Source organism: Balaenoptera physalus (assembly GCF_965194825.1).
Source record: "Balaenoptera physalus genome assembly, chromosome: 4".
Lineage (NCBI taxonomy): Eukaryota > Metazoa > Chordata > Mammalia > Artiodactyla > Balaenopteridae > Balaenoptera > Balaenoptera physalus.
Window position 1 is genome coordinate 26,191,487 of NC_138891.1, and position 27,014 is coordinate 26,218,500.

The following is a 27,014-nucleotide window of genomic DNA, read 5'->3' on the forward strand; positions in this document are numbered from 1 at the left end:
TACTTTTGTAAAACGCAATAAAAATGAAATGCTGCATAAAGTGTATTTTTACATTACACAAAATGCAAGTCCAAATATTTTATTATTAAATTCAACAGATATCAAATGACTGTGGATATTCCTAAATGCTTATTCTCAGTTTTTGTAATTATTCCTCCCAATCTAATAGCACCCAGCTCACAAACCAGCACCAGTCTGCAGATAACACTCTCAGTAGCATGGTACTCATGGCCTTTCCTCTTACAGCAAGGTTGTAAAAAACTTGACATGTTCTCATAGCTACATTGCCTGAAGAGTACTAACACTGCTCAAAATATGTTTCAAAGTATCTAAATAGCTACGAATGACTCAAGGTTTAAGTAAAGTCCCTTTCATCTTGCAAAACGTTAAAACAAAAATCCCATAACTATTACTGAATGCTGAAATTCTTCAAAATGGGAGGAATTGAGTCAGAGAACGGCTTTTGGAACTGTATATCCGTGCTTAACTATGTCCCTTGTAAACGTATCCATCTGGGAGGCAGGGAGGAAGAGAAAAAGGAGGGTTGGAAATCATCTGGCAACTATGTAAGAAAATATCTTTAAAAATAGCTGTATTTTCCTAAGCTGATATATGGAAAGTTAGTTAAATTTAGAAGGAAAGAGAGAAAAACCTTTGGGGAAACTTCTGTAGTTTTTCCCAACAGGAAAATCGATTTCCTTACAAAGAGTTATTCATTAGAAGTAGCCAAGCTAAACTGCACATCAGTGGAAGTAATAGAACAGTTGAATCTAAGATTAGAGACACAGCTCCTAAAAAGTATAATTTGGGCTGCCATTGAGTGAGTTAATGCTGGTTGACTTGCATGCCCTGTGTATGTAATTTCCTCTAGAGATCAACTAAATACAGTTATCCAAACTTCTGTGAACACAGCACTAATTCTAATGTAGGACTCTTGCAATGACATGAAATTACACCTCCAGTGTCCTAAACAATTTCACTGGATTTATATTCATTTCTGGATCTGGCTCAGGGATGTCTTTGGGGGGAAATCTCACATCCCTGCTGGCTTGATAGGCAGTTAAACTAATAGATGTAAAAAAATTTAATTAAAAATTGAAAGTGGTGTGTCTGTGTGTGCGTGTGTATGCGTGTGTAGGTATGTATATATATATATTACGTACGTATGTGTATGTATTATACATATGTATATATGTATATGTATACCTGCAGTGTATGTAATACACTGTTATTATTTATCATGTCTATTATAAGTCTCAAATTTCACTTGTTGTATTGAATGATCAGCAAAAGAATAGATTTCAAGAGTGGAATAGCCCTTAACCAAGGATGTAAAGCATTTGAAGAGATCTAGGAATTAGAAAAAATAGATATTATTTCCAGTTTTGACAAATACTAATGAAAAAAGTACCTTAGAAAGTAATTTAACTTCTCTAATATTCAGTTTCCTTATGTATAAAGTAGGATAATTTCTGCCTCTGCCTGTCTGGTATGGTTGTGGTAAAATGCAAATGAATACACTTTGTGAGGAGGGCAAGGGACTATGAGAATAGTACACTTTGCCCATATTTCTAACATGAGTATCATTTCTGTGAAAACCGGCCATTTGAAAGTAAAATTTTTTCCTAAAGCATGTGCCATCCACAATAACCACTTACATTCTTCCAAATGAGTCTCCATCTACTTTCCACCCTTAGAGGATAATGCTTACCTTTTCCTACACACTTAATTTCTCTCTGCTGGGATAAGGCTGTAATTGTATTTAGCCCTGTGAAGCACAGTGGATAACTTGTTAAATAATCAGGTTATTGATTCCTGTAGAAGTCTTAAATTTGTGACCTAGAATAGATATATATACTTTTGCTGCAAATTAAAAGCAATGCCTTCACAATCATGTAAGCAATTCATCTATTACATATACATATAAATATACATACACATATACATATACATATGTTAGCAGCCATAGGTCACCTGGATAGAGGACAGCCCAATAACAGAAGCCAAGCTATACAAAATCAACGGGAAAAACTAAACACATAAGTAAACTTTGAAACAGAAGTGGCAGGTATTACACAGAGAGAAAGAATCAATTAGTAACAAATGACTAAATTACGGTTAGTATTTTGGAGGGAAGAAAACGTTGGCCCATTACATGCAACCAAAAAACATAATGAAGATATTATGATCACAGCCATGGAGAAAATGATCTTGAGAAATGTGATTAGTGAATCACAGCCAATTAGGGATTGATGATACATTATGATCACTCTGATGAAAAGTTTCATTCAATCATGACTTTGTCAGTAGTGTAGTTTGGACACTGAAAGAGGAGAAGCAAGAAACTCACGAGTGCTAATATCCATTCTGTAAAATAGAAGAAATATGATTTAACTTGGGCAATTAAGAAAGCATCATCCTCATAACACCTAGTCTAAGGGATTGGGGAGGTGGCCACCATATAATAGAGGCTAACCAGAGGGAAAGTTTCCCATCAGCCATAAAGAGTTCAGCTTCTAGTTCTATTATTCTTAGGACCCCTGGTACTATGATAGTGATGAAGTGTAGTAGGGCCATTGCCAAACTGGTCAACTAAGGTGCTACCACTAAAACAGGCTAAGTGGACTTTGGGAGTCCATGAGCCCAAAAGAGTTACGGTCCTAGGTTTAGATAAGGATGAGAACCTCTAGTTTTCATCCAATATCGGACCACTAGGGCTATAGGAAATATCTGGTATATTCTATATGTTATCAAAGAAAGAGGTTGTGTAAAAGATTTATAAAGCGGACATTCTTTTTTTAATTAATAGACTATTTTTTTGAGTGGTTTACAGAAAGATTGAGTAGAAAGTATTCAAAATCTCAAGATAGTTACCCATATACCCCTTCACTCTCCTCCAGTTTCATCTACCATAATCCAATATTGATACATTATTATTAATTAAAGTCTGTAGTTTACATTGGGGTTCATTTTTTGTCTTTGTGGACACTCTTCCTTAAGAACCCTAAGCTTCTACTGTATATTAACAAAATTCCAGCAAGAGTCTATTCCATAAGTAAGAATATTTGTGAAAGTATTTTGCTAAACTTTTTAACATTCTAAGGAAAAATTAAAAATTGTTTTAGTAAATAATATGAAAATGTATATTCTTATGATGAGAAAAATCTTTAAATGGAGGGTTGTGATAATGAATGAGTTTTATGTGTATAAAGTGCATGTCAGTGGCTGGCACAAAGTAAATGCTCAATAAATGCAAGCAATTATCATCATTAGAGTCAATAGTTCTCATAGTTGTACACCTTATTCGAAGAGGGGGACCAAGTGATATGGTATCCTTGAGAAGCTAAAGAAAAGATTGAGTAATCCACTTCATCAAGCACTAGAACAGAGTTGCCAAGAAAAATCCAGTCAAAAGCAGGTCAAATTCATATAGATGTTGAAATCACAAGGAGGAAGGAGATGCAACCACAGGGCAAATAGTCAAGAATCATATAAAAATAGATCATAGGTACCTATCATCCTGTAGCAATGACCTTCAAGTTTAAACTTGTTCATTGATGCTAAAACAATGATGTCATCATTCATATTCATGATTCTGTTGATAATGTAGCTTACCTATTGGAAACCTTTATAGCTGCCTCTCACGCAGAGGGAATTAGTAAGTAAGGGTGAAATAGAGCAATAAAGCATCTCAGAGCTGTCGTTAAGATTGACTTCTATTCCTTTTATTGGGGCCATTTCATTTTAATGACATCAGAGCGTAATTGCTATATCAGGTAGAGTACCTCCCACACTGATACTGCTGAAACCCTTAGACCAGAACTTTGGGCATTTCTCACTGAGATGGCTCTATGTGCCCCACTAACAGTAATCTACCAATTACCTTCTACATAACACACATACAATATTTGACTCGGATATGTGCACAGACACAGATAGCTATATAAATCTTGTGGATATAAATTCTGAAATTAATTGATTTGGTTTAGTTTCAGTGGTGCCTGGGTAATATGAATTAAACGCAAGTTAAAATCATCTTGATTCCTATAGTCTGTTCTTACTAAATACCTAAGTAAGGTATTAAATCTCACTACCAGTTTGGAAGTGCAGCATAGTAAATTTACCTAGGGCTTTTGTTAATATGCAGATTAGGACTCAGGAGGTCTGGGATGAGGCCCAAGACTGCATTTCTAAGAAACTCCAAGTGTTGCTGCAGGTACAAAGATGCAACTTAAGTTGTAAGGATGCGTTTAGCATACGAGCTCTGGAGTCAGTCACGTCTTGGAAAAATTATTTAAGCAATATGAGCTTCATACTTCTCACTTACAAAAAGGGAACAATAGAAATTATCCATCTCTGCTGTTTGTTGTGAAGATTAAATGAGATAGTAAATGCAGAATGGTCAGTTCAAGGCCAGGAACCAAAAAAATGAACCAAAAAGCTAGCTTTTGTTGAAACTTTTGTTACTTCTACTACCTCTTTGTCAACCAAAGGATATACATTTCTCAGATCTTTTCATTAATTCATTGATTCACTTGGCAATATAGTTACTGACTTTTACTAAAAGTAAGGGCATGATTACCAAGAGGTTAATTCTATTAGGGAACATAAGACAAGGATGGAAGGGGATAGAACATAAGGTCCAAACTGTGCTAGATTTGACAGTCAAATTCAGGGTGAGCTTATGGTTGAAGCCACAAGATTGACAGTTACCCATGATGTCCTTTATTTCTCTAAATCTGACGAATGGCCATGTCCTGTCAGTTCCATCTCCCAGTCAGCTCTCAAATCCAACCAAGTAGTCTCCAGGTTTAAAGTAGCATCACCTTCTAGCTGCTCTCTTGTTTCCCACCTTGACTTTCTCTCATCCATTTTCGTATTCCAATTGGAGTGAAATTTTAAAAGTGCATATCTCCTGTTGAGCACTCTACGGCCTACAGAGTTATGTCCAAACTCCAGAACAAGGTCTCAGGTTCCCAGGAAAAATTCTGCCCTCACCCTGTGTATCTCCTACTGCTTCCTATCCATACTCTGGCCTCCCTGGACGAAAGCCAGAACTAAAGTTTCACCTTGCTGCTGGACTCCCACGTGCTATACTCTCTGCCTGAAATGTCTTCTCTCAGATCTTTTCCTGGCTTCCTCCTTTGAAATAAATGTAAGATCTCAGGTTAGAAGTCATTTCCCCAGAAGCCTCTCCTGGCCTCCTTGGTGTGCTCCCACAGCTCGCCCTACCTACCCCGTCAGAGCTCTTATCACTCCAGACCCAAGCCTCAAGCAGATCCTCCAAGTCCCTGATCTCTTTGCAGCATTCACTTCTCTTTGCTCACACTCTCTGTAGCTGTGCTTTTCCATGTGTTCATGTGACTCCCTCATGAATGCCTCCCTTGTAGACTGTAAGCTCCAGGCCAGCTAGAAGTGGGCCATTTTATTGCTTTTCAAGACTGCTAAATTGCAACACTGAGAAAATGAAATGTTGAAAATAAAACCATTTATAATATAATACAATATTCCTAGGAATAAATTCAGTTAAATTTGTGCAAGACTGTTACTGGAAGACTTAAAGAAAACGTAAGTAGAAAGAGATATCAGATTTTAAGAATAGAAAGGCAATATCATAAATATGTCAGTTTTCCCTAAACTGATCTATAGATTTGATGCAATTCTAATCAAAATACCAACACAGTGAGTCAAAGAATCTGATGAGATGATTCTAAAATTTTTACAGTAAAAGAAAAAGATCCAAAGAGCTATGACACTCATAAGGAATACTGTAGGGTGTGTGTGGTGGGGAGGAGGGTAAGGTTGTTCCTATTAAATATAGTTAATTACTAGAAGGCAACAATGTTTAAAGTAGTGTGATACTGTCACAGGGCTAGACAAATTGATCATGAAGTCTGACAATACTAAGCACTGGTGAGGATGTGGTGCAATGGAAACACACCAACTGGTAGGGATACCACTTTGGAAAACAATGTGGAATCACACATTCCACTTCAAGTTCATTGTTTAAAGAATCTTTTACAAGAGCCCCAGGTGACTTGTACAAGAATATTCATAGATGGGACTTCCCTGGTGGTGCAGTGGTTAAAAATCTGCTTGCCAATGCTGGGGACACAGTTTCGATCCCTGGTCTGGGAAGATCCCACATGCCGCGGAGCAACTAAGCCCGTGCACCACAACTACTGAGCCTGCGTGCCACAACTACTGAAGCCCGTGCGCCTAGAGCCCGTGCTCTGCAACAAGAGGAGCCACCGCAATGAGAAGCCTGCTCACCGAAATGAAGAGTAGACCCTGCTCACCACAACTAGAGAAAGCCGGCGTGCAGCAACGAAGACCCAACACAGCCAAAAATAAATAAATTAATTAAACAAAAACAACAAACAAACGAACAAAAATAAATGCAGCTTTATAAAAAAAAAAAGAATATTCATAAATGGAAGCAACTCCATCAATAAGAGAATAAGTAAAGCGTGGAATATTCCCACATTTGCATGTTACCAATGACAGTAAATGAAAACCATAACAGCTGAAAACCATAACATGGATAAATCTTAGAAGAGTCATGAGTGGGGGGAAAAAAGAAAATGGCTTGATGACATAAAGTATAATACTGTTTTTATAAAGTTCGAAAGCACATGGAAAGACTGTAAATAAAAATTCAGCGTAAGATTTACCTCTGGGGATGGGGGGAAAGGAGAATGGGGAGGAGCACACAGGTAAGCTGGACAGTTTTGGCAATGTAGCTTATAGTATAGTGAAAGATTCATGGGTTTCCATTTTTAAGGTAATTTTCAAGGCCCTGAAAACATACAATAAAGGCCATGTGGCATAATTCCTTAACCTTATTTCTTCTTAAACTGTTCAAGCAAAATGAATAAGCTGCCAAGATCAAGCTTTAGTCATCTCCAAAGCTCCACCCTTTCCCAAAGCACCACAATCAGTCAGACAAAAGTGAATGCAAATCAGGTTTGTTATGACAGCCCTTGGCAAGGGATGTGCAGCCATGAAAGAAATCTCCTCAGCAAGGATGTTGTTGCCTTTACAGCTAACATGGCCACACCTTTGCCTCCACATTCTCCGCATCACTGGTGGGAAACAGAGCAACTGAAATTCTCAAATTAGATAAAACTTTTCCATAATTTTCCACTCTAGCTGAGCAGGGCTCAATTTTCCATGAATACCATTTACTTTGGTAGCATAAAATCTTAGTGAGCCATGCTCTCTACTTTATTTCCTTTGAACTTTTGTATATTTTTGCATAAAATTTTATATCCAAACATAGAATGTTATGATACTTCTTCGAAAATCACTTAAGTCATCAGGGTACAGATTCATTATTACTCTTTTCAGAACATCAGGAAGTGTAACAGAGAAGGCTGGTGAGTTGGCCTTTCTAAGGTCAACTTGATTCTCCATCATGTTTTCCTTTCATAGCCATAGGTTTCACACCAAGTTTTGAGTCCCATTTTTTAATGCCAGCTCTTACCTTGATATCTCTGAAGATATTTTATAGTTCCTTCCTGTGGTAGAATATTTGCAAGGATGACCACAATAATTTTCCCATCCCTGTATGCGTACCCCTTTGTAATGTGATTTTATCACATCCTGCATCAAGAGCTGGAGCCTATTTCCCCATGCCTTGAATCTTGGCTGCTCTTGTGATAAATTGACCAATACAATGCAGTGAAAGTGTTATTGCAAGACTTCTGGGACTGAGCCTTAAGAGTCTTGCACTTCGGTTCTCATCATCTTGGAATGCTGCCCTGAGACCACCATGGCAAAAAGCCAGGGCTAGCGTACTGGGGAGTGAGAGGTTACATGGAACAGAACTGAGTCCCCAGACCAACCAGCTAATAATCAGAATCAGCCACCAGACATTTGAGTGAGCCCATGTTAGAGCACCCAATCCCTGTGAAGCCCCAGATGACTGTGGTCACATGAGTGACCTCAGATGAGAACCACAGAACTGCTCAACTGAGTCCAACCTAAATTGCTGAGCCACAGAATTGTGAACTAATAAAACAGCTGTTTTAAGCCACTAAGTTTGGCGAGTGGTTTGTTACACAGCAACAGATAACTGATATATTCCCCTTCTTTTTTTTTTTAACCTTTTATCTGCAAGGGCTGAGGTGTGTGTGTGTGCATGTAGAAGCGGAGCCACATTTAAATTTTCTCCATCAGATTTTGGTCAAATTGAGAAAAATGTTTGACTTTGTGCCCAAGGGTACTGAAGAATGAAGATAAACTAGGTAATTCCAAGACTTGAATATTTCATTTAAAAGGAATCCCATAGTTAGAATCTTTAGAATACATTATTTAATAATAAGACTTATCAGGTAAATTATCTTTCAGAATAGATTGTTTCAATTATGTTTATACTTTTTTTATTATTATATATTTCTCTTTTTCCATGTCGACAATCTCACATATTTTGTTCCTTCTACATGATTTTCAGCATTTCTCTTCCTAATTTGGAGTTAGGTTTTATTTGCTTTCCTTTTTGAATCTTTCAGAATTTGTTTACTTTTCTCTGTCCTGTGCTGTCATTCTTATTCCCGACATCTTCAAGGCTGTGATAGAAGGAGTAAAGTGGTAACTAATGCATAGATCCATATGGCGCTCTGACGGCTTCACCTCCTTTACCTCCAAACTACATCTCTGATATTCTCCACAGTCCCTCCCTCCCTCCCTTTTGTTTCTTTTCCTCATAAACTTCACTCTCCTCTTTGCTGCCAGAAATACAGCCCGTGCCTGCTGTGATATGGATATGAGAAACCACACTGCTAAGCAGCTCGGGCTGTACTTGACAGATTAGAGATTATTTTTTTCTCATTTGGCTGTGTCAGGGCAGCAGCATATTTATTTTTCTCTTTGACACCAGTGACAGCTATTACTGTGCCAGCTCCGTATCTAGAGAGTAAATGAATGCACTGAGGAGGCATGGGGCCTTCTAGGCTGACTCAACACAGCCTTCCGAGCTCTGCTGTGATGCAGCCTACTGAAAATGGAGTCTCAGAGAGCAGCAGCCCAGACAGAGTCTCAGGGGACAGTGAGAAAAACACGGTTGGGATGGAGGGGAAGAGAGTGGGGAGAAAGAAGAGAGAAAGTGAAGATAGATAAGGGAAGAGAGAGGAAAAACAGAGGGCTTTGTGGTTGATAAGAATTAACCAGGGGATACTGGCAAATACACTCTTGGCACCTTTGCATCTCTGCTACTGCCTGCCAGCCAGAGTTGTTCTTATTAAAACACACACGAAGAGAAACAATAGAAGAGTCTGAGTTTCCCAGAAATGGAAGTAAGCAACGTAATCAAGCTGCTTATATTTATAAATCTATTAAATAGCTCCTTCAACTTGTTTTCCCTTTTATTTTCTTTTTAATACAATTGACACATGCAAGAGAATATATAGAAGATATATGCAAGTTATAAATTATAGTAGTATATGGAATTCCTGGAAACTCACTCCAACCCATGAGCCAGAATATTACCAATAACTTATTTCTTCTATGTGTTTCTTTCCATGCCATTCTTTTCCGTTTCCCAGAAATTACCACTTTGCTGAATTTTGTGTTCTTAATTCCCTTATTTACTACACATATGCATATATGCATTCTCACCTATATGCATGTATGCTTATGCAACATTGCTTAATCTTGGTTATTTATGAACATTATAAAAATAAGGTCTTATCGGACTTGATTTATTGATCTTACCTTATGTTTCCAAGATTCACCTCTATTGTCATTAGCAATTTTATTTCATTGCTTTTCACTGCTGTATAATATTATATACATTTATTTCTCTTTTCTCCTTTTAATGAAATATGAGTTGTTTACAAGTTTTTGCTATCATATAATATATATATTAATAATATATATAACTATATATGATAATATATATTATTATATAAAATTGCTACAAATATTTTTATGCATGGTGCACATGTGCAAGGGGGTCCCTAAGGAAAACACTCAGAAATAGAGTTATAAGTTATACAAATATGTACAAAGTATATAAGAATGTATTTATAAATTTTAAAATTATATACTCATAAATATATACATTGGAATAAATTTATATTCAAGAGTAAAGAAATAATAATAGACAAGGTACTCATGAAGAAGAGTTTCTTTTTAAGATATAAAGACTTATGATGAAGCCATCACAATTAGGACAGTGTGGTATTTCTGCAGGGATAGATTAGAGACCAATAAGATAGAATTAACTGTCTAGAAACAGAAACCACAACATATAGTACAGGAGGAACTGTAGATACTGGGGAAAAGTGGGACTAGATAATAAATGATGTTAGAATAATTGGCTGTCCCTTTGAGAAAGAAAAATTTAATTGGATGTCTACTTCATATTATACACAAAAATCGATTCCGGAAAATGGACTTACTGCAAAAGGCAAAACTTTAAAACACTTTAGAAGAAAATGTCTTTCTGATTCTGGGGTAGGGAAGGATTTTTTAAATAAAATACAAAAACGTTAACCATAAAGGAAAAAATTATAAATTTAACTACATTAAATTTAAGAAATTCTGTTCATTAAGAGACATGAAAAAGTAAAAGCACAAGACACAAACTGGGAGAAAATATTTGTGGCATATGTAACTGAATACAGACTACCATGCAGAACATACAAAGAAATCAGGCAAATTAATGAAAATATGGTAAAACAACTCATTAGAAAAATGGACAAAAAGTTTGGTGAGTTATCATATGAAAATATAATCAACTTCATTAACAATCAGAGAAATACAAATAAAAGACCACAGTATAATTTCACTTTACACCTATTAGATTGCCAAAAATTAAGAGGAAAAATTGGTACAAGTGCTTTGGAAATGATTTTGCATTATTTTGTAAAAATGAGTAGTATTTTGCAGACCCTACCACCTGGCACTTCCACTCTTAGGCATGGATACAGAATGGCCACCAAGTCTGGGACCATGGACAAATACGTAATAGCTAGTTTATTGCTATTACATTATAGTACATGATAAGATAATAGCATGCATATTTCCAGACTTTATGGCCACACTGAATGCAGTCTAGAGAATTCTTCAGTTCTAATTAAATATGGAGATATGTGAAATCCTTCCTTTCCCAACCCTCTCTTTGCTTAGGCTCTTGAAAAACATACTTGTTCTTTGTCAACTTCAATCTCTTAGCAAAGCTGATGAAACAGTTAAATCTATGCAGACTCTCTCCCATGAAAAATTCATGGATGATTTCAGGGGGTTGAATACCCCACCCTGAAGTCCTTCTATGAACCATTTAAGGGTCTGTGTTTCCTGGATTAAGAATTGGATTAGCAATTTTCACTGCAAAGTAAAGGAGCTGCTACAGTGGAGGATTACTGGACTGAATGTCAATATTATGACATAGTATGAGTGTGTTTCATGTTTGGTAATTGCAATCATTGTTGCTTTTGTTGTGGTCATCCATGTACAATGCTTGGTGTCAGTCTATTTATCTCTTGTAAAAATAAAATACAGTGTGTGTGTGTGAAAAAAAAAAAAAAAGAATTGGATTAGGAATTAAGAACTGCTCTAAGTCATTCTCTTTCCCGTGTTAGAACTTAAGGCACTGAGGTATCACTCGGTCTCCATCTATGAACTAAACCTCTTCAGGTTTTGGTTCTAGACACTTGTTCCTTCTTCCAGGTTTAGGAGTCAGCCTTTTGAGACTACTGAACCTCAGCATACATTATCCCATTTAAGGACAGAGCAACAGCGATTCCAGAACCAGTACCATGGGCACTTAGACCTACGGGTCCCCAGCTCAGCAGGCATGATGACACAAGAGGGCAGTGTCAGGCATGCTTCTGTGGCATATTAAGGAGCCCAGCAGGAAAATCAACATTCCTGAGGAATGTTGATATGAATAATATAAACAACCTCACACTTCTGAATCCAAGTTTTCCAGAGTGAGTTACGCAGAGTCCAGCAATTCTAAGCAAGTAAAATGGATTCATACCATCCCTCCACCTACCTCCGGTAAGAAAAGACAGGTTCCATTTCTACTTTGCAATTATATTCACAGCTCATTCTTAAACATTCAGATTTTTCGTAATTGCTAGCCATAATGATAAATACAAGAATCTGAAATTATTGAGGACTTGGTTTGTCCGGCATATATAGTTATTAATTGCAAAACACTACAGGAAATGTAACGCATCATCTTAGGAGGAGGAGGAGGACAAGGAGATTCTAAGTGTATCTGTTCTAAAGCCAGACTGGCTATGCCATTTAATACCATTTACTTACTGTGTAACCTTGAGCAAGTCTCAACCTCAGCAGCCTTGTATGTAAAATAAGGATAATAATAGTACCTGTCTCGTAGGGGTATTATGAGAATAAAATGAGATAGAAGCATAGGTCAGTGTCTGGTACATGGGATGCGATTTAAAAAGTGAGCTAGTTTTAACATTAACATCCCATTCTTCATCATTTAGATCCATGTCCCCTTTCTTTCTTTCTTTCTAAATTATTATTTATTTATTTTTGACTGTGTTGGGTCTTCGTTGCTGCGCACGGGCTTTCTCTAGTTGCGGAGAGCAGGGGCTACTCTTCGTTGCGGTGCGCAGGCTTCTCATTGAGGTGGCTTCTCTTGTTGTAAGCATGGGCTCTAGGCACACGGGCTTCAGTAGTTGTGGCACGCCACGGGCTCAGTAGTTGTGGCTCACAGGCTCTAGAGTGGAGGCTCAGTAGTTGTGGCTCACAGGCTTAGTTGCTCCGCGGCATGTGGGATCTTCCCAGACCAGGGCTCGAACCCATGTCCCCTGCATTGGCAGGCGGATTCTTAACCACTGTGCCACCAGGGAAGTCTTCCATGTCCCTTTTTTCCAAATATTTTTGAAACTGTGGCATTTGTTTTAATTCTTCATTAACAGAGAAGCTAAAAGGGTATCATTTTCATTGCTCTTGAAGAAGAAGCACTTCATGGGTACTAATGAGTTCTTAGAACAAAAATGTATGTGCTGACAGTAAGCATTAGGTAGGTTGTCATTGTGATGACACATCTGTGTGGCCATAGAGTGGAAACATGGAGTCAAAGATAAAGGAATAATCCCCAAAGATGAAGGAGATGAATAGCAAAATAATTCAAAAACACATGGGTTTTATTTAAAAACAGATATGTATTTAAAATATTTCTTGAGTGATAAAATGGGGGAGAAAACTAGAAAAGATGGTTTGATTCTTTAAGAACAATCCATCCTATAAAAAAATCGTTAAAGGTTTCTTTGACTTTATTGCCAGGAGGATACTGTTAAAGTTTCCCATGTAATATGAAAGATGATTTACATCTAATTTTTGAAATGAAATGAAGTTAATAAAGGTTAAGAACTCTTTCCTTTAAATGGACCCAATGATCTAAATTACTAAAGCCTCTGAATCCAGCTCTAAAACCAACCTGTAGTTTGATTACAGTGTTTACCTACAGAAGACCATGACCCCACTACCTGAGTTTTCATTCATATTCCACAATCACTCTTTGTGACCTTCACATTCTCATAAATTTCTGATCCTGGGTCTTCCCTGGTGGTGCAGTGGTTAAGAATCCGCCTGCCAATGCAGGGGACATGGGTTCGAGCCCTGGTCCGGGAAGATCCCACATGCTGCAGAGCAACTAAGCCCGTGAGCCACAACTACTGAGCCTGTGCTCTAGAGCCCATGAGCCACAACTACTGAGCCCGGGTGCCACAATTACTGAAGCCCGTGTGCCTAGAGCCCGTGCTCCACAACAAGAGAAGCCACCACAATGAGACGCCCGCGCACCGCAACAAAGAGTAGCCCCCGCTCACCGCAACTGGAGAAAGCCCGCATGCAGCAATGAAGACCCAGCGCAGCCAAAGATAAATAAATAAAATAAATAAATTTTAAAAATAAAAATAAAAATATAATATATTTCTGATCCTGGGCTTCATGGCCATCTGTCAGTTGACTCTCCAGTATTTTAGTTCCCACATTCTCTTACATTGCTCAGTAAGACTTACTCTCTAACTTGGAAACTTGCACAATATTCCCCATACCCACCAGGACTAATGCACTTGAGAGTATGGAAAATCCAACTACCTCATCCCTCTTCACTAAATGACTACCCAGAATCTGCCTCCTTTATAAAATCATTCTCAGAGTCCAATCTGACTGTCCTCTTGCCCATTTTATGCAAGTATAAATAGATCTGCATAAACTCAGGCCTCCCCCTTCTTCCCCTTAAAAATGTGGATTTCTTTTAGATAGGGTTCCCTAATAGAAATCTCTCATGTCTGTGAGAACTTTTAAGGGGATAAATGAAGAAACAAGGGGCATGTTAGTAAATATTGACTGATTTACACCATTTATTCTTTAGTTTAATATTCTAAATGCTATTTTTTTAGTGATACCAATACATAGAAGTAAAGCACATTTTTTGGCATTAAGAATTTGACTCTGGAGCCAAACTCTCTGGTTACTAATAGCAGCCCTATTACTTACACTGTGTTATTCTTTCTGAACCTCAGCTGTCTCAACTGTTAAATGAGGGTAATAACAGTATCTAGTTAACAGGATTATTTGGAGGATTAAATGAAATAATCCATGTAAAGTACTTTTAAAAAGGGCATGGTACATATTAAGCACTGAATAAATGTTTGTTGCATTGTTCTTACCACCATTAATTTATCAGAAAATATAACTGGTCATTTTCTAAGACTTAAGTGTAAGTTTGAGTGACTCACAACAGGACTTACCAAATTATGAAAGTGTCAGTTTGGTCTGAATTTAAGTGTGTGCCTTTCTTTCAAAATTTCTGACTGTATCTGGAGAACAGCATAAAAATAAATGATTGTTTCTCATCGTACAGTACCCCAAACAACAGAACCTACCAATACTCTTCCTCTATTTCTGCCCATAGCATAAGTGTGGAGTCACCCATCATTTCCTAGGGGTTGAATCCAATGCACCTACGCCTATCCCACTTGACCTCCTCTGTGTTAGACACTGTCCACCCTCCATCTACCTTTTCCTTTAACTTCCAGATACATTCCCTGCTGGTTTGCTTCCTGTTTCTTGGGCCCAGTACTTAGTCCTTCGTGGGCACCTCTTCCTTTCTTCAAATAGTGCTGTTGCATAAGTACCTTCCTTTCTCACTCCACATACTTGCCCTGGATGACCTCATTCTCTCAAGATTTCAACAAGTTGATAGCTCCATATCCACCTTTACTGCCACTGCCTAAGACTAGGCCCTCGTCACTTCCAACCTAGCCTGGAAATTGCCTCTAAAATAGTCCCCTTGCTGCCTTTTCCCCACTTCACATGGCCACCAGAATGTCCTTCCTAAAGTATAAATCTGACCTTGTCACGCTCAAGCTAAAGCTCTTCAACGGTTTCCCTTACCTTGCTGGATAAGATCCTAAAATCTTTAAACTATCTAACCCTTCTGCACTTTAACCTAATGACCCACATTAGGAAGGCACCCTACAAGTTTTTGCTGTTCAAACAAGGAACATTATTCTAAAAGTTTTGCCAGGGCTGTACTTCTTATTCAAATCACTTTTCATTATAAATTATTGATCGCAGCCTTAAAAATCAATTAGAAGAGTTTCTCAACTCCAGTAAATACATATCCCTAGATCTCTTGAATTGAAATTTTTAAGAACAAGTCAATTATATACAATGCACAAGTGTAAGCATACACACACACACACACACTATACATTATCGGGCTTTAAAAATAGATGTATAGCTTTTTAATAATAGTAAAGCATATTATATAAATGCATACACTTATATATACTTAAAATCAGTTATGCAAAGGAAACAGAGTAATAATGAAACTGATTATGCCATAATTTGACAGCATTGTCCACAAGTTTAGAATTTGGATCTATTATAAATCTCGGATTTCCATATTATAGAACTGCTAAAGATCAATCTTGCTATAAACTGATAATCATTTATAGAGTCCACACATCTCAGAGTCTTGTGTCAATGTATAGGAATAATATTAGGGATGTATAGAAATTCAAGATAAATTGCTAAATGAAGAGGGGGGAGTGGAAAGACCTACCGGATCAAGAGCAGAAGTTCTGAATTTTGTCCTGACCAAGGTCCTACTTCTCATAGATGGTGAGACTGAAACAATTAATTAGCCTTTCAAGATGTTACATTCCTCATCTTCAGAAGGAGGGGTTTTAATTACACAGATCTCTGAAGCCCTTGCCAGCTTTGAAATTTGGATATTTAGCTATGGCATACCCACAGAACAGAGAAGCCCCCCTGGCCCCGAACAAGCTTTGAGAAAGATCAAATCCACTGTGACTCTCAATCACAAACAGTTGATAGATCTCTTAGTTTTCCAGATTTTATAAGGCTCCCCAGTCTACATCTCTGCAAGCCTCCACCTTCAGGTGCTAAAATCTTCAGCTTCCTCACCGCCTTAACCATGCTGGACATTTTCATATAATGTAGCCTGAGTTGTTCTAGGCTTGAATCAATAAAAATTTAACAGAGAATTCAAAATAACACCTCCCCCCCGCTCCCCACTTTCAGGTCCAAGTAATGATAGCTCCTTAGCCTTCCAGTGACACACACTAAACATTTCATAAGGAAAAGGCTGGATGAGTGACTAATGTGTGTTTTTAGCCTCAGTTTCTTGTGTTAGGGATATAACAGCTGTATGCAGTAAAATTCCAGGGTAGAACTGGCTGTATCGACAATTTAAGACATCCACGCCACCGCAGTCATAGCAGCTGTACATGTTTTCTGCAGTGGAGATTTAACGTATTGGATAGGATTATAAGTGAATTGGATTGGCTTCACCATTTTGTACCACATTTTGCTTTATGATGAGCTGCAAGCCAGAGTCCGTATAGTTAGACTTGGGGCTTAGCTGCCTAACCAATAAAATATAATGAGAAAAAAACAAGTCTGCATTCTACAGTGTATCCCAGCATTAAACAACTCTGCTGATATTTAGAGATGTCTGTCTCAGACTGCTCTCTTGTAAACTTTCCCTTAGAAAGAAAACCCTTAACGTATAGTTACTATTTTATTCCCATCAACTATAGGTAAGGTTCTGCCAAGAAGAAGGAAAACGAATGCAATGTGCGTATCTGCGTTATTTAAGCCAAAAAAGGCAACGTGCTTCACATAACTCAAACCAAATTATCCACATCCCCTAAGTCAGAAATTCAAAACTCACAGAGAAAATCCAACAGTCTAATTCTAGTTTGCTTTGATTTGAAGACTTGTGTTTGTCAGAAGACATGCAAGCCTTGGAATTGAGTCAGAAAAATGTGTAAAGAGGTGATATACTGAAAAAAATAGACAATTCACCCAGTCAGTGTGAGTCCAGGAAATGTGAGATTCCTCCCACGTTTCCAGAGCACCGGCCCTACAGCCTTCTGGAACTTGAGCTCCGAATGTCACTTACCCTATGACGATACAGGAGATGGCAGTTCCCAAGAAGGCATATGTTAAAATAGATCCTAAGTTCTGAAAAAAGTGTCTCTGGGGAGAAAAAGATATATTTTATATAGTACATCAGCATTTTTCTTCTAAGTGTTAACAGGAAATAAAAATAAATGCAATAAATTGCCCCACCCTTCCCTCACTGTTGAGGCAAATTTTGTTTTTGGAGCATTAGTTCCTGGTCTTATTGTACAAATAAGGCTTAACTGATTTACACAGCAAAGGACAGAAATTTCAAAAAAACAGGGGAAAAAATACACCTGGAAGGTGACAGGGTAGAGATTAGGGAAACTACTGCCAGAATTGGCTGGACCTGAGAGAGAGGGAAGGGACTGGGGCAATGGCCATGCAGGATTCTGGGATGATTAAAGGAAGACAGAGTTTTTCAGAAGTTTTGTTGTCACTGAAACCCCTTTAGCACTTTAAATGCACTATTCTAGAAGATTTAAGTTGTCTTTTGACTTTTATTGGATCTCTGATTTACAGTTCTTCTGAATGTGATGAAACAAAACCTTAATCACCTACAACAGTTTATTCTAATGAATCACACAAAATGATGCCTAGTCTTGGGGCTGGGGATGAGGAAGGATGACTGGAATAAGTCTAGCTTTCTAAATCTTTTCAAATGCTTGCTTGGGAAAACTCCCTTCCAGTTCTGTAAGTGGCATCTGAGTAGCCAGAACTGACAGAAAGAGGGAGCCTGGAGTACACAAGAAAATCAGGTCTGTGCTGACAAAGCAAAGGCTGCTGGAGCCCACAGACCAAAGGAGGAGAGCCCTAGGAATCTCTGGAGTGGGTGGTGGGCAGCAGAAAAGCAACTGCACTACCTCTGCATCTCAAAACTCATTCAGGCCAGAACCTCACTCTGCAGCACTGGGGATGCTAGCACCTAAACTTTTATGTGAATTACTAATTTAGGAAATGTGAGCATTCAGGCTGCACCTAAGTAATGTTTTGCAAGTGCATAGAAACTGCAAAACCGGACTTTGTCTCTATGAGCATTAACAGCTGAGTATTAGCAAAGCAATCTTAAGTTCTCACCCAATGGGTGATGGGTAAACCCAATGTAATTCACAGCAAACTCTTTGGTTATAATCATCTAGAATAATATTGCTCAGTAGAAATATAATGTAAACCATATATGTCATTTAAAATTTTTCTAGTAGCCACATTAAAATAAGTTTTTAAAAAGTAAAATGAACGTTGATAATAAAATGTTTTATTTAACCCAATATATTCAAACATTATCATTTCTATATGAAATCAATATAAACATTATTGAAATAATTTACATTATTTTTTGATACTGAGTCTGTAAAATCCAGTGCATATTGTACACTTAAAGCACGTCTTCAGGGGCTTCCCTGGTGGTGCAGTGGTTAAGAATCAGCCTGCCAATGCAGGGGACATGGGTTCGAGCCCTGGTCTGGGAAGATTCCACATGCTGTGGAGCAACTAAGCCCAGGCACCACAACTACTGAGCCCGAGCGCCACAACTACTGAAGCCCGCGTGCCTAGAGCCTGTGCTCCACAACAAGAGAGGCCACCGCAATGAGAAGTCCGTGCACCTCAACGAAGAGTAGCCCCCGCTCACTGCAACTGGAGAAAGCCTGCGCACAGCAATGAAGACCCGACGCAGCCAAAAATAAATAAATAAAATAAACTATGATAACTGTAGAAAAACGACTGATTAAAAAACCCCAAATATTAAAAAATAAATAAATAAATAAAAGTAAAAAAAAAAACAAAAAAGTAAAAGCACACCATTCAGACTAGTCACATTTCAATGGCACATGGCTATCAGTCAGTATATCGGACATAGCAGGATTTAGAAGAATTCTAAGCATGTCAGATTTGAATCTGTATCACTTATGATCTAAGATAATGATATTCTTACCAAATAGGTAAACCCATAAAATAAAAAAAATTTTTTCATTAGTGCTGGCAAAATTCTCTACTTAATGATAAAAGAAGAAAACAATCACTGTATATTTACCTTCTTTAGGCTATATCCGGCATGAAATATAATTGGTGGCAGTAAAACATTGAAGAAGATTTCTGGATCAAAGGTCATCTGCCAGAAAAGACAAAAGTATAGTTAAGAAGATGCTCCTTTGGGCTACTAAAAATAAGTTTAAAAAAATTGTTATAGTCACCCTTGCTAAGGTTGTCTGAGGCATATTAACATGATATTAAATTAGCAAAGATGAAAATAAGAGAAAATGCAAACTTAGAAATTCATAATTGAATACAACTATAAAGTAATATTTTAAATGCAAAACTTACACTCTATTCTGTAGCTAATAAGAACATCAAAAAAACCTCAATGAAACCTCTCTAGGCAAAGAAAACCTTTTCCTTTTACTTTGATTAGTTATTCATTCCTCATATTTTCAATGTTTTTATTCTATTTTATTTTTTTCTGGTTGAGGGGATTGGTAGTGTTCCAACATTTTAGCTCTGGCAAGGATTTATTTAAGGTTTTCCCAAATAAAACATTTTTAGAAATTTAGTCTTACTTTTCCCACTTTATCCCATTCTGAAGTTCAAAATATTTTCTGGACTCTGGAAAAACACATTTGAAAGTGAAACTGGATTTTCTAGTATCTGTTTATTGGCTTTTACTTAAATGTTAAAATAAACTTGGCAAAAAATTCCTTGGTGTGAAGTACAATGAAATGAGATGTAGAAATTCTTGAATCCAATATCTGCTATTTGCTGGGTAGTCTGAAAATGATAACTCATTTAATCTTTAAAACCTTCCTTAGGCTCATTCTCTTCTTCCACACTTTCCGTCTCTCTCTCTCTCTCTCTCTCTTCACACACACACACACACACACACACACACACACACACACTGCCATTCATTATTTCACCACTAAGGGCTTCTTACCATTACAGCACTCGTCAAAATCTTTGAGATGTATGGGTTTCACAACTATACTTTCGAATTTCCTCCCCCTTTTTGCCTGAATTCTTACTCATCTCTGAAGCTGGATCTCAAAAGCTACTCCTCTCTGAAACATGCTTTGATTTCCCAAGTCAAAACTGACCATTCTTTCTTCTATGCTCTTTCAGCACTTTGTACCCTCCCTTGCAGCATATGTGTTTCATAACATATTTTACACGATTATTGGTTTCCGTTTGACTGTTTTCCCAGTTAAATTGGGAACCCATCAAGGATCACAATGATGTCTTAGTCAATTCTGTGCTGCTTTCATCCTCCCCCAGTGCTAGCCCATTGCTCAATTGGAAAAAAAATTAATTGCCTTTGAGAGACAAATCTATTAAAATGGAATGAATTATATATATCCCTAACAACCTTACACATTACAGGTAAGAATTACTTAAGTAAAAATTAAGAAAAGCCTTCCTTAACTCCCATTTTTTACTTTGGGCCTAATTGAGCATTGCCAGAGTCCCTCTTAGCTTTTCCGCATACTGGTCCCTCAACTCTACTCTTCTAATATTTGGGAAGGGGAAGGGGGGGAAGTAGGAGCCACCTAACTCAGCTGGGCACCCTCTCATAAACCTAGTTATTCCCTCATTGATGCTACAACTTCTTGTACCAGTGAGCATTCAGATAGATCAGCTTGGCCCATCCCTAACTCTCTGTGCCAGTTTCTTCATCTTGAAAATGAATACAATAATCTGGTACCTAATTTTAAGGTGGTTATAAAAATTAAATGAATTAAATGAATTAATAATTACAAAGCCCTTGCAGCGTTGCCTAACATCTAGTATTTTAAGTATTTATTACTAAAGAAAATGAAGTATCTGAATTAATATTTTGAAGTTATACTATTTGAAGAAGTTGCCCTGTTGCTAGGAACTCTTTGAGTGCTACAACTGTGTAACATTTGGGCAAAGATATTACTTTTCCTTCTAAGTTTACTCTTTTTTCTAAGATTATCTGAAACACCATTATTGATCTATTTTTGAGGCCTCTTTGAGAGTGTATCAATTGCATATTTGAAAGTTTTTAGCAAAGAGATGCATTTCTGAGTTCTGGAGGAGAGAAGCAATGCAGCCGTGACCATCTGGAAGAGAGAATTACAGTGGCACAACATCTTGGACAGAAAATCCCTCGCCTTGGCAGTTTTTCTGCAAAAATCAGGTTAATCACTCAACCAGAACATTTCAATAATCAGAATGCCCCATTCCCTGCATGCAGGTTAACTAATGTGTTATTGAATTATATTTTCTGGAGCAGCCAGATGAAACTGGCAGGCTGAGAATGGCATGCAGCGTACGAGGATTTATTTGTATATACAAAACAGATTTGTGTTCCTTTCAGACTTGCTATAAGCTTGGGAACTGCTAAATCAGAGTTCTGGGAGTAACTCCAAACCCAGGCAATTTCTCAGAAAGGGCTGGATCTGCCGCTGCACCAACCTCCAGATGGCGATTCCACATGTCATTTTCCTCAGACTTTGTGTTCAAATCGTGGCCTTGGAGATGAGACTATTTTTAAGGCCCAAACAATTAAAATTTTTCATTATAGTATGAGGGGGGAAAAAACCTAAGACAGGTGTGAAAGGGAAGAGCAGAAAGTTAAAAATCTTCCAGCTAAATACATTAGTCTTAAGTTACAAATTTTATAGACCAGCACTGTCCAGTAGGACTTTCTGTGATGTGAAAATGTTCTATTACTGTCCTGCCCAACACAGTAACCATGGGTCACATGATCTATTGAGCAATTGAATTGCAAGCTACTGGAACTGAGGGACTGAAATTTTTATTTTCTGTGGCTAGTAACTATTGGACAGTACATTTATAGACAGTTACTAGAATTTAAAAATTCAGACCATTCAGTTCTTAGATGGTTTATCGTCCCATATAAGGAATGGTTAATTTGGAGAAACCGACCTGAGACTCAGGTGGTAGAATTATGGATGCTTCATGAAAACTGTGAGATTTTTAAATACTGAGATTCAATTATTAAAATACCAGATAATATGAGACAGAAAAATACCAATATGTTCAACTACTACACGGATGCAGTAGTTTTACTTATTAACTCAAATATGCACCGGTATTTGGCTAGGAATGGCCTGGACATGTTGATAGAGATAATCAACTTGAAAACTTCCAAAAGCAGAAAGCAAAGGTACCAAGTTTAATTCTCATCAGAAGGTCATAGATACAAAAATTCTGTTTGGGGCTTCCCTGGTGGCGCAGTGGTTGAGAATCTGCCTGCCAATGCAAGGAACACGGGTTCGGGCCCTGGTCTGGGAGGGTCCCACATGCCGCGGAGCAACTAGGCCCGTGAGCCACAACTACTGAGCCTGCGCGTCTGGAGCCTGTGCTCCGCAACGAGAGAGGCCGCGATAGTGAGAGGCGCGCGCACCGCGATGAAGAGTGGCCCCCACTCGCCGCAACTAGAGAAAGCCCTCGCACAGAAACGAAGACCCAACACAGCCAAAAATAAATAAATTAATTAATTAATTTAAAAAAAAATCTGTTTGGTCCTGAGTATTAAGGCATCCAGCAACTCAATATGAACTATCTAGGAAGAAATATCAGTGTTCTAGGCAACTACTAAATAAATAAGCACTAAAAGAACGACTTTAATAGGGGACTGGGATTTATGTGGCATATTACTCCCAAAGAGGCCTTTTAGAAACGTAGTTTCATCAACTCTGACAGCATTCCTGAGTGGTAACTGGCAAATGCAATTATCCCCTTTTTCCAGAGACAGGAGAAGAAATGAATGGCATGCCCAGTGTCAATGAATGTGTCAGGGATATGGCTGGGAATTGGGTGTATCTGCATGGGCAAGCTAAATGTGTGCTTTCCAAGGGAGAACCAGGCTAACATAACTACTTAAAGCAAGACTTAGGAGTGTTTAAGAGAAGTTGGGACTCAGAAGTCGGCTTTCATTATTTTGGCAATTCCCAATTCTTTTGGAAAAGTAAAAGTGGTTAACACAATAATGCGTTCACTTATCTTCAATGCTTTGTTCATTAGCAATCTAATAAGCCTCTTCTCTGTTGCAAAGTTCTCTAAGATATATGATAGATGGACTGAATCCATGAAGGTTATAGTCAAAAGAAAGACGCTGTGTAGTTTCAGTACAAGGCACAGGGTTACGTTGTAGTTCATGGTTCTCTAGGACAGAGACACCACTCTGGGCTTGCTGACCCTGCACGGAGGCTTGATGTTGAAGCAGTGTATGAGCTGGGTTTTGAAGGATGGGTAGGAGCCTCTCCATGGGGCATCAACATACAGAACCATGCTCCTTTGTCTGCCCTGGAAGCAGTGGGCCAGGGTTCACCAAGCCACAAGGGAAACTGGCAGCTTCCTGGAGTTTCAGTTATACTTGATAGCAAGCAGTTTGAAATATTTTAAATATTTTTAAAATGCAGATATATTTAAAAGTGAAAATCAAAACCCATATGCATTTTTAATACAAATATGAGAATTCAAAGAAAACTTGGCTTGCTCGGGGGAGGCAGCTTTGGGATATACATAGAGACAACTCAAGGGTGTGCGTTTCCTTTCCTCTCCCCTAAGTTCTGGTATGAAAAGCACCAGAGGGGGAGAATGGAGAACAAATTCAGAATATCTGATGAAAATATACCACCTACTAATTAGATGAGCTTAGTTCACTTAATCTCTCTGAGGCTCAGTTTCATCATTTGTAATATGGGCATGCAAATGCCTACTTCCTAGACTTGCTTTTGAGGATTAGATGTAATAAGAGATGTAAAGTGTTCTACTTGGTACCTGACACTGATTGTTTCTCAAGAAATGCTCACTATACCTGAATTGAAATGGAAGAAACTGTTGAAGCGATGGGTTAAGGATTGGAGGCACAAGGTGCACTTCGGGAACAGAAGTAGAAAATGTAGACCTCCTGAGTGATGTGGGAGGAGGTCAAGGCCTGGCTGTGTATACTGCCCAGACTATGAACCGCTCTAGCCCAGCGGAAATGAACTGAAACTATATTCATTCAAACACGGAAAAAAGTAGAGATATTTTACACAGCAGGATTAATCAATAAAATGGCTATTGGGAGTATAAATTTATATAACCTTTTAGTAGAGTCATTTAGCAAAAGGTATCAAAATGTCAAATATTCATACTATTTGTTTTGTTTTGTTTTTGTAATTTATTTATTTATTTATTTTTGGCTGAGTTGGGTCTTCATTGCTGCATGCGGGCTTTTCTCTAGTTGCAGGGAGTGGGGGATACTCTTCATTGCGGTGCACGGGCTTCTCATTGCAGTGGCTTCTCGTGTTGCGGAGCACGGGCTCTAGGCACTCAGGCTTCAGTAGTTGTGGCACGTGGGCTCAGTAGTTGTGGCTCACAGGCTCTAGAGCGCAGGCTCAGTAGCTGTGGCACACGGGCTTAGTTGCTCCGCGGCATGTGGGATCTTCCCGGACCAGGGCTCGAACCCGTGTCCCCTGCATTGGCAGGTGGATTCTTAACCACTGTGCCACCAGGGAAGCCCAAATATCCATATCGTTTGATTCAGCAACACCTCATCTGAGAATTTATCCTGCAGATATGCTTGCACATGTGTGGAATGACATAAGGACAAGAGTATTCATTGCAGATGAATAAGTGGGAAAAAAGAAAGCATCGAGGATGATTGAACAATGGACTGGTTAAATAAATCACAATATTCAGCTAACCTTGACCAAGGTAGGGGTTAGCGGTGCTGACCCTCCATGCAGTCGACAACTGGGTGTAACTCACAGTTGGCCCTCTGTGTATGAGGTTCTTCCCTTTCTGCAGTTCCTGCTTATCCATGGCTCTGCATCCGCGGATTCAACCAACTATGGACCATCTAGTACTGCAGTACTTGTTATTGAAAAAAATCTGCATATAAGTGGATCCATGCAGTTCAAACTTGTGTTGTTCAAGGGTCAACTGTAATCTGTAAAACTGAATACTATGCAACTGTTAGAAAGGCTGAGGAAACTGTATATGAACTGATATAGTTGCTTTGTAAAATCTGCCGTCAAGCTAAAAAAGCAAGGTGTAGAACAGTCTGTCTGGCATGTGTAACAAACACCGCTATGGCCTCACCACACCCCATTTTCTTTTTGTCCTGGCCAGACACTTAGACCACATTTCCTTGTAGTCACATGGGGCCATATGGCAAAGGTCTGGCCAACTGAATATGGATAGAAGTAATATAAAAAATTTCCAACCCCGGTCTCTAAAAATCCCCTAAATCTTCCAGGTTCTCTGTCTTTCTGCCTTTGTTAGCTCCTGTAGAACATCTGGCAGAGGTCCCAAACACTAGGGACTCGCAGAACCGCTAGATTAAAGGAAGTTGGGAATGATTAGTGGCCCCCGGAGAAGACTACAGTGGTCCCCTCGTGGCCCAAAGGCCACACTGGATTGGAACACAAGCAAGAAATAAACTTTGATTGTGTTAAGTCATAGAGATTTGAGGGTAGTTTGTTAAAGCATTTGGCCTATTCCATGATTTGTGTGGAAAAGGAGGACATGTAGAATATTTACCTGCATATTATAAATATGTGTGTGTGTATATATGCATATATATATACTATTGTCTATTGCATATTATATATATAAGTTATACATATATATATATATATACACACAATCAGTTGCTTCCGGGGAGGCCAGGGAGGAGAACTTGGTGGCAGGAAGCACGGGGGTTGGGAGAAGGATTTTCTGTATGTACTTAGTGAGGGATGACTTTCTTTGCCCTGGCTTTATATCTATGGATACAGAGAAGACTGCTGCTTAGAGCAGGGCATCCCAGCATTTTTGCCATCATGACACACACACAGAAAATGAGTATATTGGGTCAGTGGGGTAAACTGTGGGGAAATTAGGGTCCTGATGAGACTACTCAGGGGTGAAAAGATGAGATTAGGACTCTGACCATCCTCCGCCTGAGGATGAAGGGATCGATATCTCGTGGCACACCTGTAACCCAATAGCACACCAGCTGCGGAGCACTGTACAGGATTTAACACTCCTGGCCCTGGTCCCACCTTTCACTCACCCTCCCTAGGAAACAGAGAGTGACTAGTCTAATTGGTAAGCTGGAGTAAAGGAACTGAGTGTGTGCATCTCAGCTCCCTCTCTCTCCGTGTTAGAACCGGCCTGCTTGCTCAAAGTGGATGCCCCTGGCTCCTCCCAGGCCTCGGGAAGGCTCATGCTGTCCAGCTGGGTCCGTGGCTGGGTGGGTCAGTCTTTCTAATTCTGGGGTGAAAGATGAGCAAGTCAGCTTACAGACTGAGCCTCATTATTTTACCTAGCTTTTGCTCTCCGTCTTTCTCATTCCTGTACCTATGTCTCAACTAGCTATAAAATCAGATGGGCAACTATACTGCAACAACAAAAAGTCTTTTTTAATAAATACTATCAAGTTAAAAATCAGATGGGCAAAAGAAATGATATTGAATAATGTCTTCAAGATTCCAACCTACCTTTCTTGTACCTTTTGAACGTTGAGCCACATGAATGTATTACTTACTCAAAAAATAAAGTCATTTAAAAAAAAAAAAAGGTGTCTCAGGTAGATTAGTTTGAAGGGGCCTCAAGTCTAGCCTGGATGAAGG

The 27,014-nt window shown here is 38.5% G+C and overlaps 1 protein-coding gene across 21 annotated transcripts in view; it reads right to left on the bottom strand.

Moving 5' to 3' along the window:
- SLC9A9 (solute carrier family 9 member A9) overlaps positions 1–27,014 on the bottom strand; it is a 683,127-nt gene that overhangs the window by 479,703 nt on the left and 176,410 nt on the right. For all 21 annotated transcript variants that reach the window (XM_082461227.1, XM_082461222.1, XM_082461225.1 and 18 more), the window contains 2 exons: positions 19,460–19,537; positions 17,426–17,502 (listed from right to left, as the gene is read on the bottom strand). In XM_082461227.1, coding sequence (XP_082317353.1) covers positions 17,426–17,502; positions 19,460–19,537 — 155 coding nt within the window. The remainder of the gene's footprint in view (positions 1–17,425; positions 17,503–19,459; positions 19,538–27,014) is intronic.